We start from the raw sequence: 25,231 nt of genomic DNA, 5'->3' as shown, positions 1-25,231 counted from the left end.
TACCCAGACGTTGCTGGCGTTATAAAAGGGAGGTGGTACCAGACGTTGTGGTACCAGACTACGATTCAGCAATTTTCGTTTCGAAACACGCTACACGCGTGTTTTGTGTTGTGCGAGTCGAGCACGTGCGGCGTTTGTGCGGGGGAAAACTTTGGGCGGAGCTTGTGGTGCTTTAAAAGAGGGGGAAACAGAAGGGGTCATAAAATGCCTCCCTGAATACATTGAACCTTACTTTTATTTCATTCCAGGAACCAAATACTGTGAGCTTATCTAGAGTAGCCACACAAAACTAAAAAATGAATGGGACAGGCAAATATCGTGTTTCCCTGGAAGGATAATTATATTTCCTTCATCCATGGTGTTCCTAACTTAGTGGGCAACATTTAAAATGGACAATAAGATTAAGATATGCGCATGTCTACAATTGTTTTTTTTATTAAATTAATATAGATTAATATGTTTAGCTTCATATTTTTTGGGGTGGGGTGTGGTGTGGAGAGGTGGCCATTATTGGGGGTTTTTTTCCAGAATAAAATTTTCAACTAAAATGACACAAACAAGGGTGGTTGGAATTTGTTTAACATGATTGGATACTTGAAGAAAGGGCAGGGTAGGAAACCAAATTAAGACATCCATCAAATTAGAAGATTGATGGATTTTTCTTTTAGTTTAAGATTACAGATTATCGATGAAATGGATACACAGACAGACCAACAAAAACTTCAGAGACAATAACACAGTTAAGGAAACGAAAGTGACATTGTACATATTACAATCAGTTTATTCACTGATACATATTATCCAAGATTTCCAACCTCATCCCCTGCATAACTCCCCCCCCCCCCCACCCACCTCATTTTCCCCTGCTTACATTTCTTCTTATTCCTCCATAATACAACCCCAACTAAGTTTTCATCCGGGAATAAATATGTGCTTGGCTAGTTTTAAGCAAGTACATTTTAAACTTGTGAAAACCTGCTTGGAGCCTGGACGCATGATAATGGCCCGAGCCGAAGGCAAGGGACATCATCGGCGATCAGGCCACTAGCCGGTTGTAAATATACTTGTTCAATACCAGCCAAGAACATACTTAGTCCCATTCATATTACCTTTCAGTCAAAAAGTCAAAACAACTTACAATTATAAATTTCCAACAATTTTACTGCATGTTTTTCTTAACACCCCTCTAGCTATGTTTATGGTATGTGCCTCTCACGAGTAGCACTAAAAATCTCCTTATAAGGAGATTGGTGCGCACACGTGGCGCGTACTGCACGATGTATCGTGCAGTACACGCCGATGCCAGTGTAAATTTAGGACTACCGACTCATTGGTTGTATTGCCCATGCCTAAGTGAAGATTGTGAACGTTTTACCAATAAAAAGGGTAAAAGCTAGGACCAGATTTCATAGGGGCCCAAATTTCATGTGACACCGGAAAGGTATTTAAAACCAGCCAGTCAGTGATCAACCATTTAAAACCAACCACATAACGGGCTTTCAACCATCGACCAATAGGAGTGGGTAAACTGTCTCAGGTATTTATGAATTACAATTAAAAATGGCACAGATGAGAAAAATTTATGTTCATGAGGGCAATTATCAATGAGGGAAAAACCTAAACTAAATGAGGGAATCAAACTAACGTCTTTGATATTGTTGTAATTCAGGCATTTTGATTGGTTAAGAGAACATCATGTGACTGTGATGCAATGACAACTGATGGATAAAAATGAGGCAAATTTCCTGTAGAAAGTAGATATTAAATAATTCTAAAATTGATGAAAAAAAAATACAATTTCGTATTTTTTGTTAGAATTTTTTTTTTAAGAGTCCACAAGAAATAAAATTTAAACAGTAATGCCTTCCAGTAAGGTAAGTTCTCTCTCTAATTGACTGGTTCCCAGCCCTGGTCCTTTCAATGCCAAAAATAGCACTGAGGGACTAGGAACCAGCCTCACTTTGCTCTCATTACTTAAACCCCTCCTTCCCTGGTATGCCGTGTTTCCAGCATGTAAACAATCTTAACAATCAGCCGTGAACCAGGGAAATGTTTAAACAGCGCCCTCTTTTGTCCACGCACAGAGCCTATAGAAAGCTTTGGAGCCAATTTCAGGGAGCTGAAGAAAAAAAATGCTGCTAAGCAAAATTAAGTGCTTAGCAAAAAATCAGCCGTGAACCAGTCCAATACCAACCAGTCGCATGACAATTTGGCTGGTAACCTGTATATGCTAAGCAGATATTTTCTGCACTTAGCAAATTATGTTCCAAGCAAACTCAATGAAATTGGATCCTAGTTGTTTTCTCAAAGCTCATGTGAAGAGTCGTATCGTGCCGTCGGCGCCGCTGGAGAACAGCCACGGTTGCGACGGGTGGAACTCACACGCCAGAACGCCGAGACTGTTGGTGACCTCGTGACCTCTGAGGATCTTGACGGGAACAATCTGGGCATTCTGGAGAAGGTCGCTGTGGATGGTGAGATAATAAAAATATGTTAAATTTTTGGAATATGTGATTATTAAAATGAAAAGAACAAAAAAGTTTTGGCGCAGTTTAGTCAAAACTGTGTACTGTCTTCTAAGCCTCCATCAAATTTTGGTAGCAAAAAAATAAGTAAAGTTGTCCAATGACCTTTTTTAGGGGGAGCAAATGTGAAATTATAATTATTTGTTATTATTATTAATCATTTCTGGTAATGAAACCAAGGATTCCTCAAAAGTGCCCTAGGCACTGTAGCTCGCAAGCCTGAAGAAACCTGTAGACAAAAGACAGTGAGAAGAAATTACAATTTTAGAGGTGGGAGGAAACCCCAGAATATTCCAGGGAAAACCCCCAGAATTAGGCAGGGACTGAAATGCCAATCCAAATATTGACTCAGGCGGGATTCGAACCCAGGTCACAGCTGTGGTAGGCGAGGAAAGTACTGCTACGCCAACCTGACTCCCCATTTTGAAGGCGGTTCTACCCAACTCCCTATTCTGGTCATTTTTTTATTTCGGTATTTTTCTGTGGTAAACACACCACTGCATGCATCCAGCAACACTGACTTTCTTGCACTTACTTGTAAACCTGACCATGACAAACAATGACCAGCCCATCGTCACCGGACGAGGCAAATAGCGGATACCGTCGGTGATAACACACTTGGCGTATTGCTTGCCGGTGATGACGTAACGTCTTGTAAGGTTTGACGGAGAGATCCATGTCGAACCAGCTCAGCCTGCAATCGTAGCTGCTGACTAACACGTTGTCACCTACAGAAACGGACAAGAAAATCCTCAGGTTGCAGACCAGTAAATAAACTGCCATAGACCCCAATGATAAATGCCCCCACTTCAGAAATTCAGGAAAAATACTCACAACTCTCCAAGGTATTCGAGACACACATCAAATTAAAGCTTATTTCATCATCTTTCATTTTCTTTTCAATTTTCGGGGGTTAACTCATGACTTTTAGGAGAAATTTCCATCCAAATATGATCACCCCTTAAAATAGTCCTGAAGCCCATCACCATTTTGAAAAACGACGCCTACACTCCATTGCAAAATAGAGCGCTTTTAGGGCCCCAATTTCATCCAAATTGCACAGAACTACAAGCTCAACAGTCCTGTGCACGGCTTCCACCCATATTTTTTTCAAACCCTCAAGTTCATGGCCCTCAATATGCTCAAATACTGAAGATTTTGAGGGCACGCAAATCGTGATTTGGCCGGCATAGGCAATTTTGGGCCTATTTACTGGTCAGCAACCCTCAATGCCAGATGATCGACTGGTCTATTGAGCCTGACAGCTGCACAAGTGGATTACAGATGCGCTTCTCAGGTACCACACTGTGTGTTCCAAATGCTCACATCATGGATTTATTAAGTGTATGCATGTGGAACTTCAGTCAGACATTTTGTTGAACTGAGTGTTTTAATGAGTGTGATCGGTCAAAACATTGGTACATCTCTGTTCTGCTCAAACAGCGCCAACTAAACTCACTCAGCAAACTGCACTTCACAACTCACTATTTTCATCAGTCTCATTCTTTGCAACTCTCTCCAGGTGTAGTATTTTGCATGATTATTTTATCAGTTCAGCGCTTGTTAAGTGCTTAATAATTATAACCCCGGCTTGAGATCAGCGCAATTGGAGTGAATAGAATCAATTGTAGTGAAGTGTCTTGCCCAATTTTACTTATTATTTGCTGTGGACATTCTTCTAAGGATATCCCATGTAGGTTCTGATTGTACTTCATTGTGTAGTTAAGTTAAAGTGAACAAATGTAATTAGTACTTATCATGATACATATTTTCTTCTACACATAATGGACTTCTCCACTTGACAAGCTTGCTTTTTGGAGAAGCCCACCGCTTAGGGACCTTGACCATTCAGCCCCGGTATGAAAAGGGCCCCCCGGTAAGCTCGTCCCCTCCCAAGAAGTCCTCTCGTACCGTCCCAGCTACCGGCCCAGGAGCTGGTCCGGTTGCTAATCAGGAACTCCTCTATCCTGGTGTCTATTGTTTGCAAGTATTGACACCTGTAATATATCCCAGAAGAAACCTGCTTGTGGTTTTCATCTCTCAGCGCGAAACAATAGAGCACTTCCGTCGGCACAGATCAAAACCCCTGCCATGCGGTTTCGCGCACAATGGGACCGTAAATTAAAAAGGCGTTTGGAAGGATTTTGTCACAAAGTGTGATTTATATTTTTAAATAATGTTTCAATTTTTGTATTTATCATTGTGTTTATTAATGTAATTAATTATGGGATTTTCACTTATACATTTATTTTAGCACAAGTTAATTTAATTCTCCCCCATCCAGAATTGAGGCTACCCAGAGTGTACAGCAGAGCTAAATCTTTCTTATGCAAATGACAGTATGCAAATTAATGCCATGGTTGAGTAATTTTGTTAGGACTTGGATGCCATGTGCATTCCCCAGGGCACTGCTATTCTAGACTTCGCTGTGTGCAGTCCTGTGTGAGTACATGTACATGTACATGTATATACAGTGGTACTGTGTGTACCAGGGCGTGGCCCATGATTTAAAAAGCCAGTTTATCCTGCAAACTGGCTTTCCCTGTGAGAATAGAGAATTCCTAGGTTCTTGGTGAACCCGATAGCTAGTTCTGTGTGAACAACAGTTAGCCAACTCCCAAGACTCACGGTCTACCGGGAGAGTCCGGAGGAATATTCGGAACCGAGTCCTGTGTGGACCGTCAAGCATCGAGCCAGATTCCAAGGCCCGGAGAGGTCACCCAAGTTCCCCAAGCCCGGAGTTTCTCCGCCTTAGTGGGACCGTAAAAACGCCGGAGGGATATTGTGTGTGACTGGTACTCCAAATCGACCACCCGTGTCACAAGTGTGAACTTGGAACGCAGCAAGTCCTTCAAAAGGTTTTGAACAGTGACTGTTTAGGGGGGTGATTGCATTTGTTTTGGGGTATTGGAAACGGCCGTATAACACATAATACAGGATCCTTATAATGCCATGATATAGTTGAGTATCCGTCACTCAAAGTATAAGTAATCCATATAGTGGCATAATTCAATTGAAATAATTTGTACATAGTAAATTTCCGTTTGTTTAATATATTTATTTGTCGTAATTAAATAGTATTTTGTCTTGATCATACACATTTTGCCGTCCGGAGTTTGATTTTCTGTCCTGCTAATTTGTCAAATATATCCACTACTGTCCTCCATGGGAAAAACAGACCCATGGTGTGACAGATTTTATCTTTAATCCGGTAAATCTGCTATTGTTCTGCTCTGGACGTTCTCTGAAGGGCAATAAATTGATGCGCCTGACTGACTTCAAAACTTCTGGTCAGACAGGACCATGTACCGGACGAGACTGGGCTGAAGACCGGACTGGCTCTGGACCGGACGAGGTACTGGGAGGCCCTTTTCATACCAGGGCTGAATGGTCACGGTCCCTTAATATTATCCGTTTATCCAAACTATTGTCTAAACCTTTTTCCTTCAAAATGATTAAGTGGAAATACATAAGAATGACTGAATGAATGAAAAGGACACAGCAACATGACACCTCTTGGGGTTAAAACCCATATTTACGATGTTACGCGAGTCAGACATCGTAACCATTGGACCAGTTTTGTCTTATACACACCTCCAGGATGGATGGCAATGCTTGATATCCACTTGGCGTTTGTCAGTAACTTCTTGGAGAGCTCTTGCTTGAGGAGATTGTAAACACGTACAAATCGCTGAGTCTGAAACCGACAAACAGGCGTGCAACTGGGAATTTAGAAAAAACGAGGAAACTCCAAACCACACAAGACTTTGTTCGGTACTTTTCAAAACGAGGAAATCAGCAGATCCGAGGAAAAGTTGCATGACTGCAACAAATTGGACGAAATGAAATGGATCGCTTGATCCAAGAAATAAGCTCAATTGGTCATACATTGATTTTTTTTGCAAACTTTTTATTCAACTTTTCAACCTTGATTTTCAAATGTTAACATCTGCAATAAGAATTGATCCACTAACATTTTCCATCACCACATACTGCTGTAATTTCACATTAGGTGAAATTTTTCAATATAAATTCAAATGTTACACTTTGTGAAGAAAAAGGAATAACTCAACTACCCAAAGAAGAATTTAATTTTGCATTTATTGTTTTGTGAATAAAGTGCTACTGGAAAGCATGGAGAAAAATAAGGCAAGTAAATACAATTTTCAGAGACAACTCCGATTTCAAGAAATTTTCCCAATCATTTAGAGCAAAACAGAAAATCTAAAGACTAATGTATACTTTCTCAAGGGCTACACAGAAATTCCCGGTTAATTTAGAATATTTCCAAACTTTATTCAAGTCGTGCAAAATACCACTAAAAAAATGGCGTCACTCACCGCAACAAAGAAGTAGGGTCTGGAAGGATGGAATGAGATGGCCTGGACCAGACCCTTGCTCTTCTTAAACGGCGTCTGCGATCTTCTCTTGGACAGTTGGTGAATCAGGACCGAGGAATGCCCACCGTCAGGAACTACAGTGCCGAAATAATCTCCCTTGCCGTGCCAGGCAATCTGCTTTGTTGGCTGAAACAAAACATTTAATTTTTACAGAATCATTTTTTTTAAACTCAATTTTCATTTAAAGGTAGTAGGCCATTTGCAGCTATCCAAAAAGTAACTGACCAAATTATTGTGAAAAAATCTTACTTGGTTTAAAGATAGTAATGGCATTAAACTCCCTGTGAAATTATTCCTTGTGGCATGCTGTCATTTTGAAGAAAACAACAAAAGAAGGTTATTTAAAAATATGTGTCAAGTGACACATTTTTGGAAATTTCCGTGAATCTGCCCCCATGCGTACTAATTTGTAGTTGGTTTGCAATTGGGTGCATCCATGAATGGGTGACAACTGGCTGAATGAGAATCATGACCTAATGCTGATTTCGGATTGTGTCACGAGAAGGCGCAATTCAAAATATGACTCGGCGAGAGAGAGATATCGAGAGAGATATTTGTTGTGTCGGGCGCCAAAATAGAACCATCGAGCGATATACTCCCCAGGGCACTGAGATGGTCTTAGGAAATGTGTATCAGCCCAGTTGGGCTAACAATGATGTAGCAAAGGTTAAAATTAGGTACTCCGAGAAAATAGCACACTCAATCTTCAGCTGTCACATGCAGGGTCAAAATACCTTACAATGAATGCACTCACAATAAAAAAAAATACACTTAGTGAGCACATCTGTTTCTATTTGGAGAAATGTAGTAAACTGTAATGTGCGACTGTAATTTCACCGGTAACGACTGTAACTGTTATGTGCAGAACCTTTAAGCTACATATAATGGATATGTGAAGTTAATATAAAAAAACACCAAATTGTTAGGATTACTTTGAAGTGTTTCAGACACAATCGGAAACCCTTCTCCTTCGCCTCCTCAGACGCCTCCGTCCATTCCACCAGTGATGACTTCTTCACTTCTTCAGGTTCCTCGTACGACTCCAACAAGCGGTCAGTGTCCGACACGATGAGCTTGTCCCCGAGCCCGGGATTGATCAGATGGACTTTCTCCTCGACCGAGATAGCTACCAGACATACCGCGGTGTTGGGGCACCAAGCCACGCATTTGACCGTCCCGTCCACGTCCAGTTTCTTCATGCACCTACCGGACGACACCTCCCAAAACCGGACCGTCTTGTCGTCAGATCCTGAGGAAAAAAAATTGGACAATAACAGAATGGCAAAAATACAGCAGCACACCTGCATAGATCCCTTGCGTTCGGCAGTCATCTTTGAGGTGTTGTGTGTCATTTTAATTCAGTAACATTGAATGCACAAGAGTTTTATTAATGCATATCCTTGGGGACCAAAAGCAAACACTTCAAAAATAGCCGCAATGCAATTTTCGTGATTCTCAAGATCTTTTCTCAACCTTACCGAGAACCCTTTACTCCCTCTGAATATTAGCTGCAACCTTCCTGAATTCTCTACGTAATCATACGATGTGAAATCTCAAAGGCACATTCTTGGTACGTCGGCTTTCATCAGTTTCGTGGGGCATGAAGTCCAATGCAAAGTAACACTGCAAACTACCTTCCTAAATCCTTTACAATCCTTCCTCACTCTTGCAAAATCCAACACCATATGGTAACTCAACACCCAAACTGTTGGACTCTGATCATGGTGGTACATTTACATGTATGCCTGACCCCATGTAAAGCATAATCAGTTTACTAGTGCAGTACTCACTCCAACAGAATCAAACAAAACATGCAGATGGATTTTGAAGGGTTGGAGTGGTAAGGGTTAAAGAATGAACCTTTGTAATCAAAGTGTTGTACTTAATTGGAAAGCACTTGTTCCACAGACTTATTATTTTTGTGTAAGCAGCTTAAAGTTAGTATAAATGTTGTGCTAACTATAGCAGAGAATTGACAATGAAAAATGTGGATGTACATACAGTTTGTGCGAGCAGTGGAGATTTGTATTTTTACAACACTTATTTTAAGCAAATTGTCCCTGTGCCTTTCGCTGGGCTTACTGCTAGATGAACGCTCTGTAAGTAGAACATAGTGTGCTAAGTGGCGCCATGAATGTAGGCCCAGGCCATAGTTCCGGCGAAGTCAAGGGACAGGTGTTTTAATAGTTTTCTAGGTCACATGTTTCAATTGCCATATTACGCCAGTCCTGTGTTATTTGAATGAGGCAATCTGATTGGTTGACTCTCTCACCTGAAACCAGCCATTGGCCGGTCGGGTCCACGCTGATGGTCCGGACGTAGCTCTGATGGCCCAGGTAGACCACGGCCTGGGTGGTAGGGAAAGGCTGGAGATCTTTGGGCTTGGGTAACGTGGGCAGGAGGTCTTCAGGCTGAACTTGCACCTGGAAACAAAGACAGGGAAAACGTCTCTAAGAAAATGGAGATTTGTCAATAGTGAAGCAGACTTATATGGTATATGCAAGTGTGGAGCAGTTAAAATGTAACACTTGTGACGCTTTGCTCAGCCCAAGTTTAAATTTCTTTTTAGCTTAGTGATATTAAACGCTACTTACCCTCATCTTTCTTTGTCTTGGGCACAGGTATAGGTCCAAGCATCGCTCAAACCTCTCCCGTACGTAATCCCGGTAGGCTGGTACCTTGCGGAAGCAGTCGAAGGTCAGCGGGATGAAATCCATCTTACGATCCTCCGGATGGGCCTCTTTCCATTCCTTGATCTAAAAAAGAGGGGGAAAAAAGGAACACAAAAATATTACAGGTGACAGGAAATTGCAGTTTTATCATTATTTCATTATGCTCTTTTGCACTAGGTTTGACCTTGGCCAAATATCAAAAGCTAATCACCAAACATTGCTATAAGCAGAAATCAGCAGAGAACCATTTAAAAGCAATGTACATGTACATCACATGCCATTTTGGCTGGTGACCTGTTTTTGCTAAAGCAAATATTTTCTATGCTTAGCAAAATTTGCTCAGCTAAAAAAAAAAACATGAGCTTACCACCCAAAATTTCACACAATGCATATTCCTTGAGACTGGGGCCCAAATTCATGGCTCTGTTTACCATTAGCGAAAAATCCCTGCTTACCGGAGCAGAAACTTCTGTGCTTACGGTAGACATATATCACAGGTTAACGAGGAATTTTGGCTTATGTGCATGCGTGCATCCCATTACTAAGGATTCTGTGCTTACAGGGTTAGCGCAGAGTTTTTCTGCTAGCGCTGTTAACACAGAATGGTGATAGTAAGCACAGAATTCTGTGGTTAGCAGAGCTTTGAAATTGGGCCTGCTTCTCAACTGAATTTTTGCTTAGCCCACAAATCTGCTCAGCAATACTTTTTTTCATGAAATGGACCCTTCCTGACTGTCAAACAGTACAGGACAGGATTGACCAATAAAATCACGACTTTTGGTCAGGTGACCAGGAAGTAGCAGAGTGACACCCAATCACAAGCACTGTGAGAAATTTACATAAACCAAACGTGGGCGGGGCTTATACCTCTTCTTCCGTGGGCAGGTATTCCGGTGGAGGGCGGTATGACTCCTCGTGTCCTGGCAGTTTCTCCTTGGGCGCGGCGATATGCGAGTGGTGGCGCTTCGTCAGCTCAACCAACGCCTCGTTGCTCCAGATGTCATAGAACTTCGGCCGGTCGTCGGCATCTTTTTTCTCCTTGCGCGGCTTCAGCCATCCCATACGAATAGAGTGTAGCATCTTGCTGACCTAAGAGTTGGGGAGAATAGCATCAATTGTAAAAACTGCTATTATTATTTAGGATAACCGCTAACTGAATGTTTCATCCTCTTTGTTTCATCCTCTTTGTTTCATCCTCTTTGTAAAAAGAGATTTGGAAGCAAAGAATTCTTCAGAATTGAACCTCCCAAGAACTGTTCGTAAGTATTTGGAAACTTTTGAATCAAACCCCACTCTAATAAATTTCTTCTGTTTTTGGATAATTTTTTGATTTTGAAATGAAAAAAACATAATAAACTTCTCTGAATGATCCCTGATTGCCATTTCCATAGTATACAGCATTGTTATGTTGCTAGCACTATTACTTTGTGTTTATTTAAAACACAGATTAATGGCTTCTGAATAGTAGACCATAACACAGACATATACGGCGAACCCTCAACATAGTCGGGACACTAGCGGAAAGCTCTTAGGAAGAGCTCCAGCATGATATTCATGAGGTTCGCAGGTTTAATCCAACTCTAGTTAATTTCAATTTCAACCCACCACTCAAAAAATAAACTGATTGAATAAGGCGGTTGCTTTGGGCATTAAGTGCTGATATAATAATGTACATTTACCCTAACCCCCTAGGCCCTCTGGCTAGGATGCAACCTCACTCCTGCAAAATCCTCCAATTGCCACCAAGAAAAAATTGGATTCAGCCTCAATCCTCCAAAATCGTCCGTTATTTCTTCAATTTAGTCTGTGGAGGGTGACCACTGCCTCAATCCTCCAAAATCCTCTGCCAATTACTGCTATGGTTTGAGGCAGTGCGAATGGCGTTTAGAAGCAGTGCGGATGAAATACGAGAAAAACACTGCGCTGATTTATGCATGGCTGAACATAACCAATGCAGGATATGGCTTACTGGCTTGACGTAATGCATCCTCCACAAAAAAAGCGATACATCTTTGACATTTATCCTCAATCCTCTAAAATAATCCAAAAACGGCAGGAGGATTTTGGAAGATTGAGGAGGGTTAGGGTTAATGACGAACTTATGCTGCTGAAATTTACAAAATCACAAAATTCACAAAATCACAAACTGATAAATGTAATTCTCAGTTTATAAAAAACCTAAAAGTTTGCTACCTTGTCTTTCTCCAGCAGAGAGGGAATGAAGCTGCGTTTATGCTCCGGACGTCTGGTCACCGGATGGATCATCTTCTCATGCGTGAAGAAATCAACCCAGGGCTCGTAAGGGTCAAAGGTCGTCTCCGGGTAGCGGCCATCTTGAATGCGCTGAATGAGGGCGACGTCCTCGTCCGGCAGAACAATGTCGCGACCGGTCATCTTGTCATGTACTGTGCGCCTGGAGAAAAAAAAACATTTATTGGAAATCAAAAATTGTATTTTCGTATTTCAATTTGTTGTTGATGAGGGTGAACAATAATTGCCTGGTTGTTAGGGCTACCTGAAATCTATCAGCTGACAAAATGAATTAACTACTTTTAAATATCAGTACATTTAAATAACAGCTTCAGCAGGTATCCGGTAAATAACAGGAATACTTTCAGACTGTCACAAATTTTCATCATAAAAATATTTCAATTTTACTCCATTCTACTTGCTGACACAAAATTATTTTCATTATGTTCGGTTCATGTCCAGAGTTGGAGCCATTTTGAAAACCCAGCACTTGACTATCATAGTAACAATTCAATTCTATTTTCAACACAATAGTTATTTTAGCATTTTAAACGACAGTATAAGGGAAACTGATATCAGAAAATCAATTCACAGGTCCAATAATTAATGATATAGGACTAAAAAAATGTAAGTTCTCTGTGACTGTTACCTTCCCCAACACTTTCAGGGTTAAATCATAATGCGAGACATGATTTCCGGCTACACAACATGTATAGGTTACATGGTTTTGGTTAGAAACCCTGAAAAAGTATCAACAAACGTGGCGACCACCAAGACTGGATAAGTCAGTTGGGGGAGCAACGGCCTTGCATTCCAATGGTTAGAGGTTCAAAAAAAAAAACCCTCCCTTTAGTCAATTAATAAATAAATGTAATAAAATTAAGTCAACACACCAATAGTCAGGGTTGTCCATCTTTTCCAGGAATTCTTCCAGTTCGTCTCTCTTGGGAGGTCGTAGGATCTTTTGTCCCTTGACGTCGTAGCCGATGTGAGGATAGTCGTCGTACCACTCCATGGGGATGTTGCCCACTGTGTTTCTGATGTCCTGAACGGGAGCGGAAAATTTAAAGAGTTTTGAGGATTGTTTACTGAATAAATACTGCCAACATACCTCACATTGGACTGTTCCAGACTTGATCAGCTAGGAAATAGATTGTCAACTTAAAGAAAGGTCTGAAAATTGGATGAAAAATCTGAAAGATGCATTCCTTTAATCCTAACTCCCCAGCCTAATTTACTAGGAACCATACCCATTCTGGCAAATTCCAACACCCACATGGGAAATTGTACACGCGCACAGTTTCTGGAGGTATGCCAACCCCAGTGTAAAACACCATCAGTTTATGGGTACTGTACCTATCCCAACAGATTTAAACAAAACCTGCTGTTGAACTTTGATGGGTTGAGTTCGGTTTAGGTTAAAGATAATCTGCAACATTTGCTTTTGCTGTAAATTTCAGAAATGGGTGGATTTGGGGGTTGTTATTTTGTGGCAAATAATTGTTACACTGACCTGTTTAAAGTTTTGTGTTCATACATGCTAGAAAGCCAAGAAAAAATGCTGTTCATGTAATATGGTTCCCTGACCCTACTTCAGACGAAATGGAACAATTTATAGACGTCTGGGAATTGTCAGATCAGGGAACCAGACTAGCTGGCTTGCACCCGGTCACGGATGTGCGTAACCTATTGCAAACAAAATGTGGCCTTGCTAAATTTGGTAAATTGGGGGCGATATTTGAAAACAGTCCATTTAATTCCAACGATGGAAAAATTGATTGACTACCACGAAGGGTCAATTTTCATTCCCGCCCCCTCTGCCCAAGGCTGCACAACATCAGACCAGGGGATTCTCATTTTTTAGTTCAGCATTTTAATACGCCTTGGTTGCAAATTCAGTGCCAATTCTCACATCGTTGATTTTGACTCAGTCTGCGACTATTGATTCCAAAATAAAAAATTATCAGACCTTGTGTTCCAGAATATCTTTGAACTCTTCATTTTGTCGTAGACAAGCATCTGCTCTTGGTAACTCCAGACTAACCCAAGTCCAGGCAGAATTCTAACATCATTTTGACAAAAAGGTCACGTCTGAATCTCGTGTCTAGAGCTATTGCCTAGCTCTTCAATGATTGTTACTACGTGGGATAATAATGATAAAGCCGTAGCTGTGTACGCCCATTTTTGGACAGGGCCATATTTGGAATTGGAAATCAGCGCTTAAGCCAAATCTCCAGACTAATCTAAGACACAGTAGAAATCAATGCAGTGAACCTGTACTGGGTCCTGGGAACCAGACAAAAATGGCTATCGATTGGTTATTCATTAATGAGTTTGGACAAACAGTACCTCCTCATCCGAAGAATCAAATTCGTACTCGTCGACCACTTTGCTCGCGGTGGGAGTTTCGGCTCCAGTTTTAACCGCATTATCATCTGTTGAGGTCAACTGTGAGGGCGCTGTTTCATTGTCCAGCTTAGTGGACGTTTGAAGATGGGACCTTCTTTGTCGGAGTTGCTGGGTCAATCTGGTTAACTTCCCTTTACTCTTAGGCTTGGTGTTCTGATGGGAAATCAAAAGAAATTGAAACAAAAAATAAAGCAAACGTTTGGAAATTGTTTTCACTCATTATTTAACCCTCCCATGCAAAACATACATTCCGCGCCAACTTGTCCTTGCAGTCAAAATCAAATGACTGTTTCCAACCCTTACGAATTCCCAGCCTACATTAAGCAGGATTGACTGGCTGGGACTGTTTAAGTAACTTGATACAGCTATGCTTTGACTCCAGGTGAGTGATAAAACAGCTGTGACCTGAACTTGCCTGCTTTGTCTGTTTACCCAGTTTGACTAGTCACAGTGCTTGCTGGACATATGATCTGACTGCTGGTGACTAGCCTTTGTTAGAAGTATAGCAGTGGAAGTGAGTTTTGACTGTCTGTGACTGCTTAAATAGCAGGAGGGTTAATAACTTGGATCTTCACTTACAAGCATCTGGTGAGAAATTAAGTATTCATTTCTTACATTTTTACAGAGCAAATGTTAGCCAAAAAACGAAAGGAAGAATTGCATAATACCCTGTCATGCTAAGCTTACCCTCAGAACCCACATCAAGTGAATGGAGATGTTCTGCAAAGTCAAAAGTCCAATCCTTATACCGCGGATCCGTGGTCAAAAAAGGGAACACTTAATAGAGGAAACTGCAAGCCTGACTGTTAGCTCGAGGGCAGCTCCGAGATGGATGTGTTAGTGTAAGTGTAGATTGCAATTATGCCAATAGCTTCCGATCTTAACACATCAAAGTACCACATGACCATCCAGCTTCCCCGTGATTGGCCACCGTTGTAGCAAGCAAGCGTTTGGTTAGCAACCACGTCTTGCTTTGCAAACTAGACAGTAGGGCTTATTTTCACATTAAAAAAATCTGGAATTCTTTATCAAATGGCATAATGGTCACTACCTGTGTCGAGTAGGACTTTCATAATGGGTGTTGGCTCTACGTTTCTCTCAGCTACCATCCACAACCTTGAAGGCTTGCCGACTACCTACTGCATGCAGCGCCTATCGATCTTTGCCTACTTTAGGCCAAAAAAAAGTCTCCGGTTTCTGGTATGCGCGCGCGTCGCCGTAGCCATGCGCGTCGGCAAAATGAAAAAGTTTTTTTTTCAATGAAAGATGATGTCTCAAAACCGCCAAACTCACTGGTTTGACTGGAATCCTGCTGCTGCACAATTTTAACGTGTTTTTAGATTGGGTTATGGTCGAGAATAAGCTTTATGTGGCCTCTCTGGACTCCCATATATTTGCACTAAGTTTAGTCGGGCACCATTTGGAGTCATAAGCCGACATTTGAAGCAAAAAAATCAGGTAAAAAAAAAAAAAAGCCGCGTCGCCGCACCACTTTTTGGGCAAGCTCCATACCAGAAACAGGAGACTTTTTTTGGGGGGGGGCTTAATGGCGATACTGACTTTCCGGCACCCGGATGGAGGCCAGGTCACGTGGGTCAGTGAGAGAGGTCAATAAAGAGAACAAAATTACCTCAGCTTCGTCATCTTGTTCATCATCTCCATCAAAGTGTTCCTTCTCTTCGACGTCGTTGTCATCATCGTCACCCCCACTGTCATCATGGTCATCGTCATCGTCACTTTCCTCATCAGAGAGGGCGCTCTCCTCGCTGTCAGTCATCTCCTCCTCCAGTTCCTCATCTTCACTGTCACCTTCCAGGTCGACGTCGTCATCGTCATCATCATCGTCATCCAGAGGGGCATCAACAAACAGGTCCTCCTGTAACAAACCATGGGACAAATATTAATCAAGACTGGTGTTATCTGAAAGACAAGACTAGTGTTATATGAATCTTAACAATGTAAATGTTACTCGATCTAATAACAACAACAGTCATGCTAGTAATATATTTTATTATAACCCGAGCCCAAGGCCTGGGTTTGAGAGTCTTTATCTTTTTTACAACTACATTTTGGGCATTCATTTGGTAAAAGTGTACTTTTATCTTAGCAAACTCCAAAAAAAAGTGACTGTTCCTACTGCTGTACTGGTATCATCGCGAACTATTTAGGTATTGAAACATTTAAGTGTGTTTTCAGTCTCTTAAAATTTCTGGAATGGGGTCCCCAGGGCCTATGTAGACTAAATTGTACACAACCGCTGAAGTGGCATCAGGTTGGCAACATTTTTTCCCTACCTTGTTTTAACTGTTGTGCTTATAGTATACATAATATACTGCTACATTTATATAATTTTTAAAATTATACAATTTTTGTTAGAGAATACTTTGAATTATATTTAGGCAGTGTATATTTTGCCGGAGACGGCAAACCTTTAGTAAACGTTAGTTTGCCGGATATGCACTGAACGGGTGTCGGACGCTTCGCCCCATTTCCACGTCGCCCCATGTCACTTCGCCCCTAACCACTTCGCCCCATCTCCACTTCGCCCCATCCCCACATCGCCCCATCTCCGCTTCGCCCCATCCCCACTTCGCCCCATCCCCGCTTCGCCCCATCCCCACTTCGCCCCATCCCCACTTCGCCCCATGTAGTATGCAAAAGGTGAAGGCTAGGGGTGCAGACCAAATAAACTGCCAAAGACCCCAGATAATAAATGCTCCCAATTCAGAGACACCTCTCCTATTGGCTTGTGAATAAAATCATCAGCCGATGGATTCAAAAGAATCCGTAGGTATGGGTCAGTGAAGGAACTCACTGCCTTGAGGAAAATGTTCCGTTCACTCTCCAAGAGTGAAATGAGGATGTATTGTCGACTTTTTTTGTCGTTCTCAGATAAGTGGGAGACGGGTTGGTATAGCCGGGTTGGGAACAAAGTTGGATCTTTTACTTCAAGCTTTTTTGTCGGTAGGGGAGAGCCTAGCTTGAGAGGTTGATTATGAATTGTTCATTTGGTGATGGGCTTATTCTTTCCGTTGGTTAGCAATGAGTGAATCTGTTGAAATTGTTTTTTTTTAAGCCAAAAAAATAGATGACATTTTTTTTTACATGTAACGGCTGGGGCGAAGTGGGGATGGGGCGAAGTGGGGATGGGGCGAAATAGGAATGGGGCGAAGTGGGAATGGGGCGAAGTGGGGATGGGGCGATTTGGGAATGGGGCGAAGTGGGGATGGGGCGAAGTGGTTAGGGGCGAAGTGGTTAGGGGCGAAGTGACATGGGGCGACGTGGAAATGGGGCGAAGTGTCCGACATTCGCACTGAACATGCGCAGTTACTGTTTTTTTGTACTTAAACATTTTCCGGTGACAAGTTTTAGTCTGGCTCCATGCCAAAATTATCGTTGTTACCTCGTATTCACAAGATGGGATTCTGACCATTTTATAAATTCGGACTTTATTTTCCTTTTAAAAAAAATCCTCCAGAGCCACAAATCTGAAAAAGAAAATGTAATAGTACTCTGCAAAAAATGTTTGAGACATGTTAAAATAATAAAAGAAGAATATTCTTATTTATTTGGGGATGAGAAAAAAAAACCTTTAAAATGTGGTGCAGTCGGAATCGAACGCGAGTCATCCCGCTTACTAGAGCCATTACTTAACCATTACACCAAACGTGCTACACAACTTTTGGTGGGAATTTAATACGTCTTATAATTCAGCCCTATTTTAAAGAGTACAGCGCCCTCTGTTGATATGATTGCCGCCGGCAAACCTTTAGTAATCGTTAGTTTGCCGTCATTACCTCCGGCAAAATATCCACTATCTTATATTTATAATGCACTCGACTCATGACATGAGCACTCTCCATAGACTTTGTACACAACCAAAGAAGTGGCGACTGGAAACTTAACTAGGCCTACACATTACCTCTTCCTTTTCGGTGATTTTAATTTCCTTTTCAAAAGGATTGGACTTTCTCTTCAGGCTTGTGGATGTATCTGCCATGCTTCAAAATTTGCCCCCGATTCTGTGAATGTGAAGAGTAGATGATCTAGAAAATGCGGTCGATGAACACACCGACGAAGACGAAACACGTTTTTCCAACCAGGAATCGGTTACCCTGTTGAACCAGAACTCCGTTTACAGCGACATTACGTCAGGGTACTTGACTAGCTTTCGGGTGATGCGATAGAGGGCGCTATTTCAATTTATTGCAGTGCTGGAAAAAAATAATGAGATGGAGCACTGATGTCTGTATCTGTATCTATTCAGTAAAGCATCCCAGGGGAGACATTACACCAACTTAGAGAGAAGATAATGAGAATAAATTACAGTTTTTAGAGGTGGGAGGAAAAGTCCAGAAGATATTCTGGGGAAAACCCATGGAATCAGGTAGGAACTGAAAACCCAATCCACATATTGACCCAGGCGGGATTCGAACCCGGGTCACAGCGGTGGAAGGCGAGGAAAGTACTGCTACGCCAACCTGACTCCCCATATATCATTAAGTTTTAAAGTTGCGTCGAGGAGATGTAAATTCAATATTGGGTTTTCCCCTTCACCAATTTATTGTTGTATTTGTAAACCTGTGTGCTTCGTGTTGTCCGAGGGCTTACTACAAAAATACAATCTTATTTTAACTTATAAAGCATACGTTGAAGAAAAATAAAATTAATATTGACTATGCGATATTCAAGATTTCGAATCACAAGTCAATAATTTCATAATAGTGGTGCGAGTGGTACAAAAACATGCTGAGCCACTTCACGTGCTTTCCCGGCCCGATTTGATAAAAGCCAAATATTTTGGTAACACCCCCCCCCCCCCTTTATTTTTTTTAAATCAGGGGCGGCGGAACTGGGGGCAGGCCCCCCCCCCCCCCCCACGCGGTTAATGTGCCCTTTCCAGATGAAAACAAAACTGCCCCTCAAACGCACACGTATAAAAGCGTTATGATCGCGCTAAAGAAAATTGTCTCCTCTCTTGTAACAAAAACACAAGTATACCACCGCACGAACAAGATTGTGCACCTTCTCGAGATGGAAAAGTACCCCTCGAAAGCACAAATACCCCTCTCGCAATAATATAATTGTGCTCCTCTCCAAATTGTAAAACTTTTAGTTGGCAATCAAAAACAATAGTTCTATAGCTCTATCCTCCTCTCGCGAAAACTTCTCGAGATGGAAAACTGCCCCTCGAAAGCACAATCAGTGCCCCTCTCAAGATGGAAAACTGGCACTAAAAATAATAGTGCTCTTCCCGCGAAATCATGGGTCACGGAACCACTGAACTAGCCACCAAAAGCAACTTAACAGTGCCCCTATCACGATAAAGGAAATACAATTAGCAAGATGGACAACGTATTCATAAGGTTCCTCGTCGCGCGTCATATAAGTTAATTAATAGCGAAATGAACGGGACCGTTTTCTTTTCCTCCACTTTCACACCGACGGAAGGTGCCCTTTGGAAGTGCCCTTTTTTGGTGTTGCCCCCCCCCCCCCCCCCCCCCAGTTTGAAAAGCGTTCCGCCGCCCCTGATAACTACTGTTGATGCAGGTTGAAAATAATTGTGCGGAGTGTGAAAAATTAATTATCAAGGCCCGCGCTGGTTGCATTGTGGCGCTAAGTTAAGGCCACCTGTGAGGCCGGCCCGCCAGGTGCTATTTTGCGACCTACCCGTGCGTTGGACACCTTACAAGGTGTGAAGTCGTGAGAAGGTCCACGAAGAGGAAGTTTGCCAGCCAGCTTTACTAGAATAATTATTGTGTGCCACAAAATGTCACTCCGAGTTACGGAGGGCGAAAGGCTTACCCAAATGGTAGTGGTATCTTGTATCACGTTCTTTGTGTGGCGAAAAATTGATCGAAATAATTTCTAGTTTGAAAAAGCAAATGGTCAATCGGAAACTGAGAGAAAAGCCGCACAGGACTCCGTCAAAACTTTCAAATGTTCACATTGCAATATGCCCGGAATCTAATGCACAGTATAGTATGGCTACCGAACCTTTTTAAAATAAGAAAAAAAATAATGCAGTTATCCAAATCAGTTAAATAGGATAATGGATTGGATGGAATGACTCTCAATTATATTACGGAACTCCCAACGACTACCAATAAACCTAGCGCTCAAATCCAAAAGGATTGCAGCTATTTTTAGAAACTTCTTACGAGGCAATTTCTCTTAATAGCATATTTCATACGGTTGTGTGATGAGCCTGTTTTCCCATGCCAAGAGCAATTTGCTAAACTATTCCAAACAGCGCCCTCTTTTGTTTACCTGCGCCTTTCAATAACTCTCTTTAATTCCGGCTTCGGTTCAGGCTCAAGAGTCATAGTTTTACTAGGGCAGGCCTCTGACTGGGGGGGGGGGGGGGGGGGGGGGAGGGGTGCTCCGGGTCCATTTTCTGCTTCTTCAACATCAACCAATGAGGTTTTTTAGAGAATAATTTTCATTGGGTTGAAACGAGGCTTGTTCTGAATAATTTCAGACAGAGATGATGGTAAACTACAACGGAGCTGAAGTTTAGAAAATGGCAGAACAAGTTCGAGATGGCACTGTGAATCTCCGAGTCCTCACTACGCTCCAAGACGGAAATCAGGTCTCCTAACTATGGAATGAATCCATAACTTGCTTCTGCAATATACTTTGAGAATGCAAAATGCATGAAAGTAAAAATAAGTTGAAGATTTGAGGTCATCATTCCAGTGAAGAACACTCCAGTTTCGTTTCCTCTTTTTTTTTTCTTCTCTTGTGCAACAAAATGCCTGTGAATACAATTCCTGAATGATTTGCACTTCTGTAGTGCACGTGATTGACTGGTTGGTATGGTTTCACTTCATTGACGATGTTTTGTAGCTATCTACTTACCATTTGATTTCGCAATGTCGACTACGACTTCCTTGTGGACGCAGTGGTGCGTGGGTGTTGATTCCGCAGTATTTGCACGAATGCCATTGACATCCGTTTTCATTTACCACTATTTTGTCACATGCTATTTCGTAATTAAACGATGGGTTTTCCCACCATGGCTAGGCTACGTCACCTCTGACAGTGGACAAACTGTAAAATCAAAAACCTTCAATTCAATGGCGTAAATCCGTGTTAGAATTGTTTTGTTACTCACCACAAAAGTCGGGGTGGGGGGGGGGGGCGGGGGGCGTGATCCAATATTAACTCATCCTTCCTGATCAATAAAATGGGGGGGGGGAATATCCTCCCCATCCCCTGTCCCCCCCCCCCCCCCCGGATTTACGCCCATGCTTCAATTACTATGAAAGGCCAACGGGGGAATTTTACCTCAGACCCAGAATTTCAGTCCCGGAATATCGCGTTTAGATAAAGCGACTTCTCAAGTTTCTGGGTAATCTATATCGTTTAATTTTTTGTTTTTGTTATTAAAAAGCTTCTTTTCTTCTTTGAAGTCTATGCAATTAGTGCATGTGCGCGTGCGCATTGCTCAATTGAATGAATACAAATTCAACGCAGGGCTAAACTAAGCCCAATACACCGTCCTTATTTAATTGCATTGTCAAGTTTACGTTGCGGTTGAGTTTCACAAAATGCACCACACCGGAACACAACCCGGATTTACGAGTTCCCCTTTGATGCCCGAGTACATGATTTGCACGCGAGATGTAAAATTGGAGAATCAATATTATTTTGTTTCATTGGTGTGCCATTATTACTCCGTTACAGTCTATTCTTCCTACATGCATAAACATTACAGGAAATAATAAAGTGGATCCTTATTCCTGGATCACCTTCATTATTTCCCGTAATTCTGTATGTAGTTTTGTATGACAAACCAATGATAAAAAAAATAATATTTCCAAAGTTGTTTCGCGGTCTCAGAATTCTTGATATCTCTGAAAGTTGCAGACCCCATACCCCGAGGACTCATTTATAACTGTCAACCGTACATATCAAAAGTCAACAACTTCGGCAAACATACTCGAAATGTTACAGCGTGTAGCCACCGTATTGCGTCGATCACCACTCACAATCACACGTCCTTATCAAAATTGAACAAGTTTGCAGCTTTTTTTTCTCCCGTTATCAATGGAACCGACTGTTGGCTCTGTGATAAGATTATAGCTTTGTGATAACCACTTGTGATTTTTTTTTGCCGATACCGGTTACAACTGTTTTGTTTGATTATGTTTGGTAGTTGGAGGTGTGACAGTACTTACAGTGAGGTCTTTTATAGGCTGGCTTCATAAAATTCGTACATAAAAATGGGCGACTTTTTTTAATCCCTTCATGAATGGGATGTTTTTTTTTTCTAAAGTCCTTTTTTTTTTTTTTTTTTTTTTTAATATTTGAATAATCTGTTCGATTAAAATTTACAGGCATTTGTTTAACGGCTTTGTCTTACTTCTGAATCATTATATTCTTGCCCACCCTGTTCCCGCCCTTTTGGATCCACCCATGTTGCCCGGGTGCATTTTTTATATGCAGCCAACTATATAGTGAATGACCATAATGCGCATGCGTGAAGCATCACGAGAACAACTAAATATGTTACTGATTCGGTATAAGTTCTTATTCCACGACGATCAGCGTGGTCTCGCTGTGGCGTGTGCGTTAAATCGCTGAAAATGCGGGAGGTTCCAGGTTCAATCCCTGGGGGGAATTTTAGATTTTCATTTTTTTTCCAAAAGCTAAATTTATTCCCTTTAATCGACTCCTGATATGATCGATAAAATGAAATTCAATGCTCTGGAGGATTTTTTTAAAGGGAAGTTAAGTCTGAGAGCACGCGCATTATGCATCATTGACTATACTTGGTTGCAAAACAAATAATTGCGGCCAGGGTGGGATTAGGAAGACAAAATACATGCATTCATCATGCACAGTCAAAGAAAAGTCTACAGGGTGAGTAAAAAAACCGAAACCAAAATGTCGGGACTATTGTTTTAGAGAAGTTCTGCATGTAGCATTTTTTACTCGCCCTGTATATCTAAACATTTCCCCGTTGTGCACAGCGCTGTCTGTCACAGTCTGTCTGTGTTTAGTCAGAGCAATGAGCATTACTTCAGTGACATAAAGTGATGTAGGAGCCGCCACACAGGGCCGCCACACAGTCATATGAATAATGTACATGTACATGTACATCCATTATTTATTACACGACGAGCTAGCGGATTACAATTAGGCGCATAAAAATAACAGCGCAGATTCATCAATTAGTAATAATTATATTCTCTGAAAACTGCTAAGTAATTATCGCTCCCAGTTAATGAATGCACAGGAAAAATCACTGTACTGTCGTAGCTATTACAGAAAACACATCTTCGATATACATGTACATAGAATCTTTGTATTGTAGCCATCTTTAACTTAAAGAGAGTGCGTTCTATACAGGGATATGACTGTAGACCTTTTTTGTGCAACAATTCTTATGAATTAAAGATAAAAATCAAAGAAGGCTGCTTTAATTATGCAAGGGCCTATTGCAGATATAGCATATCAGTTCCTTGTGCAACTCAAACTTTGAACAATACAAAACAATGGAGCTGTCCTTAGACTACACAAAAAGGGAAGTAAAATCTTGACAGACTTCCTGTTCAATCTACGCAAGGTCCGCCCAAAGTTCCCACAAGTTAACGGGGTCATCATGTAGTTGTGCTGTTGTGAAGTTTCGATGTATGTCAAATAAAAACCTTCGCCACAAATAAACAGCTAGCGTATTCTGCACGCACGCACGGCCAAGGGCGGATCCAGGGGGGGGGGGGGCCAAAGGGGGCCATGGCCCCCCCCCCCCCAAAACGAAACCAATTTTTTTTTTTTTTTATGTGACATCGCAATTAAGGCAGGCAATGAGTACACTACCATCTTTTCCTCAAAAAAACATTGGTTAAAGTGGTCAGAAATTGCCTCAGATCGCACCACAGAGCATCTAGAATCCAAAAATTTTTCGGGGCCCTTAAGCGGGCCCCGAACCCCACGCTGTAATTTTTTTTGACCCACTTTTTTGGGGTACCAAACATTTTTTTGGCCCCCCCAAAAATTGTGTTCTGGATCCGCCCTTGCGCACGGCGCGTATGAGATGTACATGTATGATGTACATGTCATGTTTTCTTTACTTACTATATAATGTAATGCATGTATGGGCGAGTAAAAAAAAGAGGAAACCCAAAATGGCGTCCCTATTTTTAAAAGAAAGTTCTGCATGTAGCATGCACTCTTCAGATCAAGGATTTGAAAATTTAAAAAGCTTTCGTTGAGTAAAATAATCATGGCATTCTCATCCTAGATCTGAAAAGTGCTACATGCAGAACTTCTTTAAAAAAAAATTGGTGGCGTCATTTTGGGTTTTTTTTTTTTTTTTTACTCACCCTGCATACCTTCTATACGGGTAGTGCCGTGCAAAAGAATATAACTTTTTCTTCTGTTAATCGACAAAGCTTTTTTCCCACCTTTGTCGATTTGGTTGTTTTTTTTTAACAAACCGGCATTCTCACACTGCACATTTGAGATTAAAATTAAGTTTGCCCTCGTTTGGAGGTGCATTTGGAATATTTTTTGAAGGGGGGGGGGGGAGTGTTGTGTGTGTTTGTTTGTGTTGCTTTGTTTGTTTGGTTCTATATAATGAAACCATGCCTCTCTCAATTCCAGCGAGTGAAAATTCACTCCATTACAACTGACAGGGTCACGGCGATTTAGCGTGAAATTCATTTGCTCGAATAAACGAGTTTGCACTCGAGTGACAAAGGGCGGATCCAGAACACAACTGTTTTTTTGGGGGGGAGGGGCAAATTGTTTGGTGTTTTCTGACTAAGATGGTCAAAATATCCAGTATTGTTTTCAACAAAATAAAATGCATTACTTTTTCCTTCATTTCTCTCTCTGAAATTAGGACGTCATTATAGAATGGACGCTCGTGGATGCACGTTGACGACAACTTCCAACCTGTCGACCCGTTATGACGAATAAAACAACTCTTCTCAGGTACAACCACTCGTTTCCATCCACAAATACT

At 41.5% G+C, this 25,231-nt stretch overlaps 1 protein-coding gene across 1 annotated transcript; it reads right to left on the bottom strand.

Moving 5' to 3' along the window:
- Positions 1-1,746: 1,746 nt before the first annotated feature.
- On the bottom strand, positions 1,747-18,384 carry LOC119737742 (ribosome biogenesis protein bop1-like). Its single transcript, XM_038212304.1, has 13 exons — positions 18,179-18,384; positions 15,887-16,132; positions 14,197-14,409; positions 12,741-12,892; positions 11,791-12,010; positions 10,465-10,686; positions 9,520-9,681; positions 9,198-9,348; positions 7,858-8,174; positions 6,866-7,051; positions 6,120-6,222; positions 3,061-3,253; positions 1,747-2,465 (listed from the first exon to the last, which is right to left on the bottom strand). The coding sequence occupies exons 1-13, from the start codon at positions 18,254-18,256 to the stop codon at positions 2,312-2,314; spliced, it is 2,397 nt and encodes a 798-aa protein (XP_038068232.1). The 5' UTR covers positions 18,257-18,384; the 3' UTR covers positions 1,747-2,311.
- Between the last annotated feature and the right edge of the window lie 6,847 nt (positions 18,385-25,231).

Source organism: Patiria miniata, unplaced genomic scaffold (genome assembly GCF_015706575.1).
Source record: "Patiria miniata isolate m_02_andy unplaced genomic scaffold, ASM1570657v1 HiC_scaffold_3, whole genome shotgun sequence".
In the NCBI taxonomy this organism is placed as follows: Eukaryota; Metazoa; Echinodermata; class Asteroidea; order Valvatida; family Asterinidae; genus Patiria; species Patiria miniata.
This window is presented reverse-complemented; position numbering and strand designations above follow the sequence as displayed.

Bases quoted from the DNA above. Each gene is read 5' to 3' on its own strand.
- LOC119737742 (XM_038212304.1), bottom strand. From the start codon at position 18,256: ATGGCAGATACATCCACAAGCCTGAAGAGAAAGTCCAATCCTTTTGAA. The intron at 14,410-15,886 runs GTAATTTTGTTC...ATTTCCCATCAG, and splicing joins AACAAGATGACGAAGCTGAG to AACACCAAGCCTAAGAGTAA. The intron at 8,175-9,197 runs GTGAGAGAGTCA...TTTTTTCCTCAG, and splicing joins CGGCCAATGGCTGGTTTCAG to GATCTGACGACAAGACGGTC.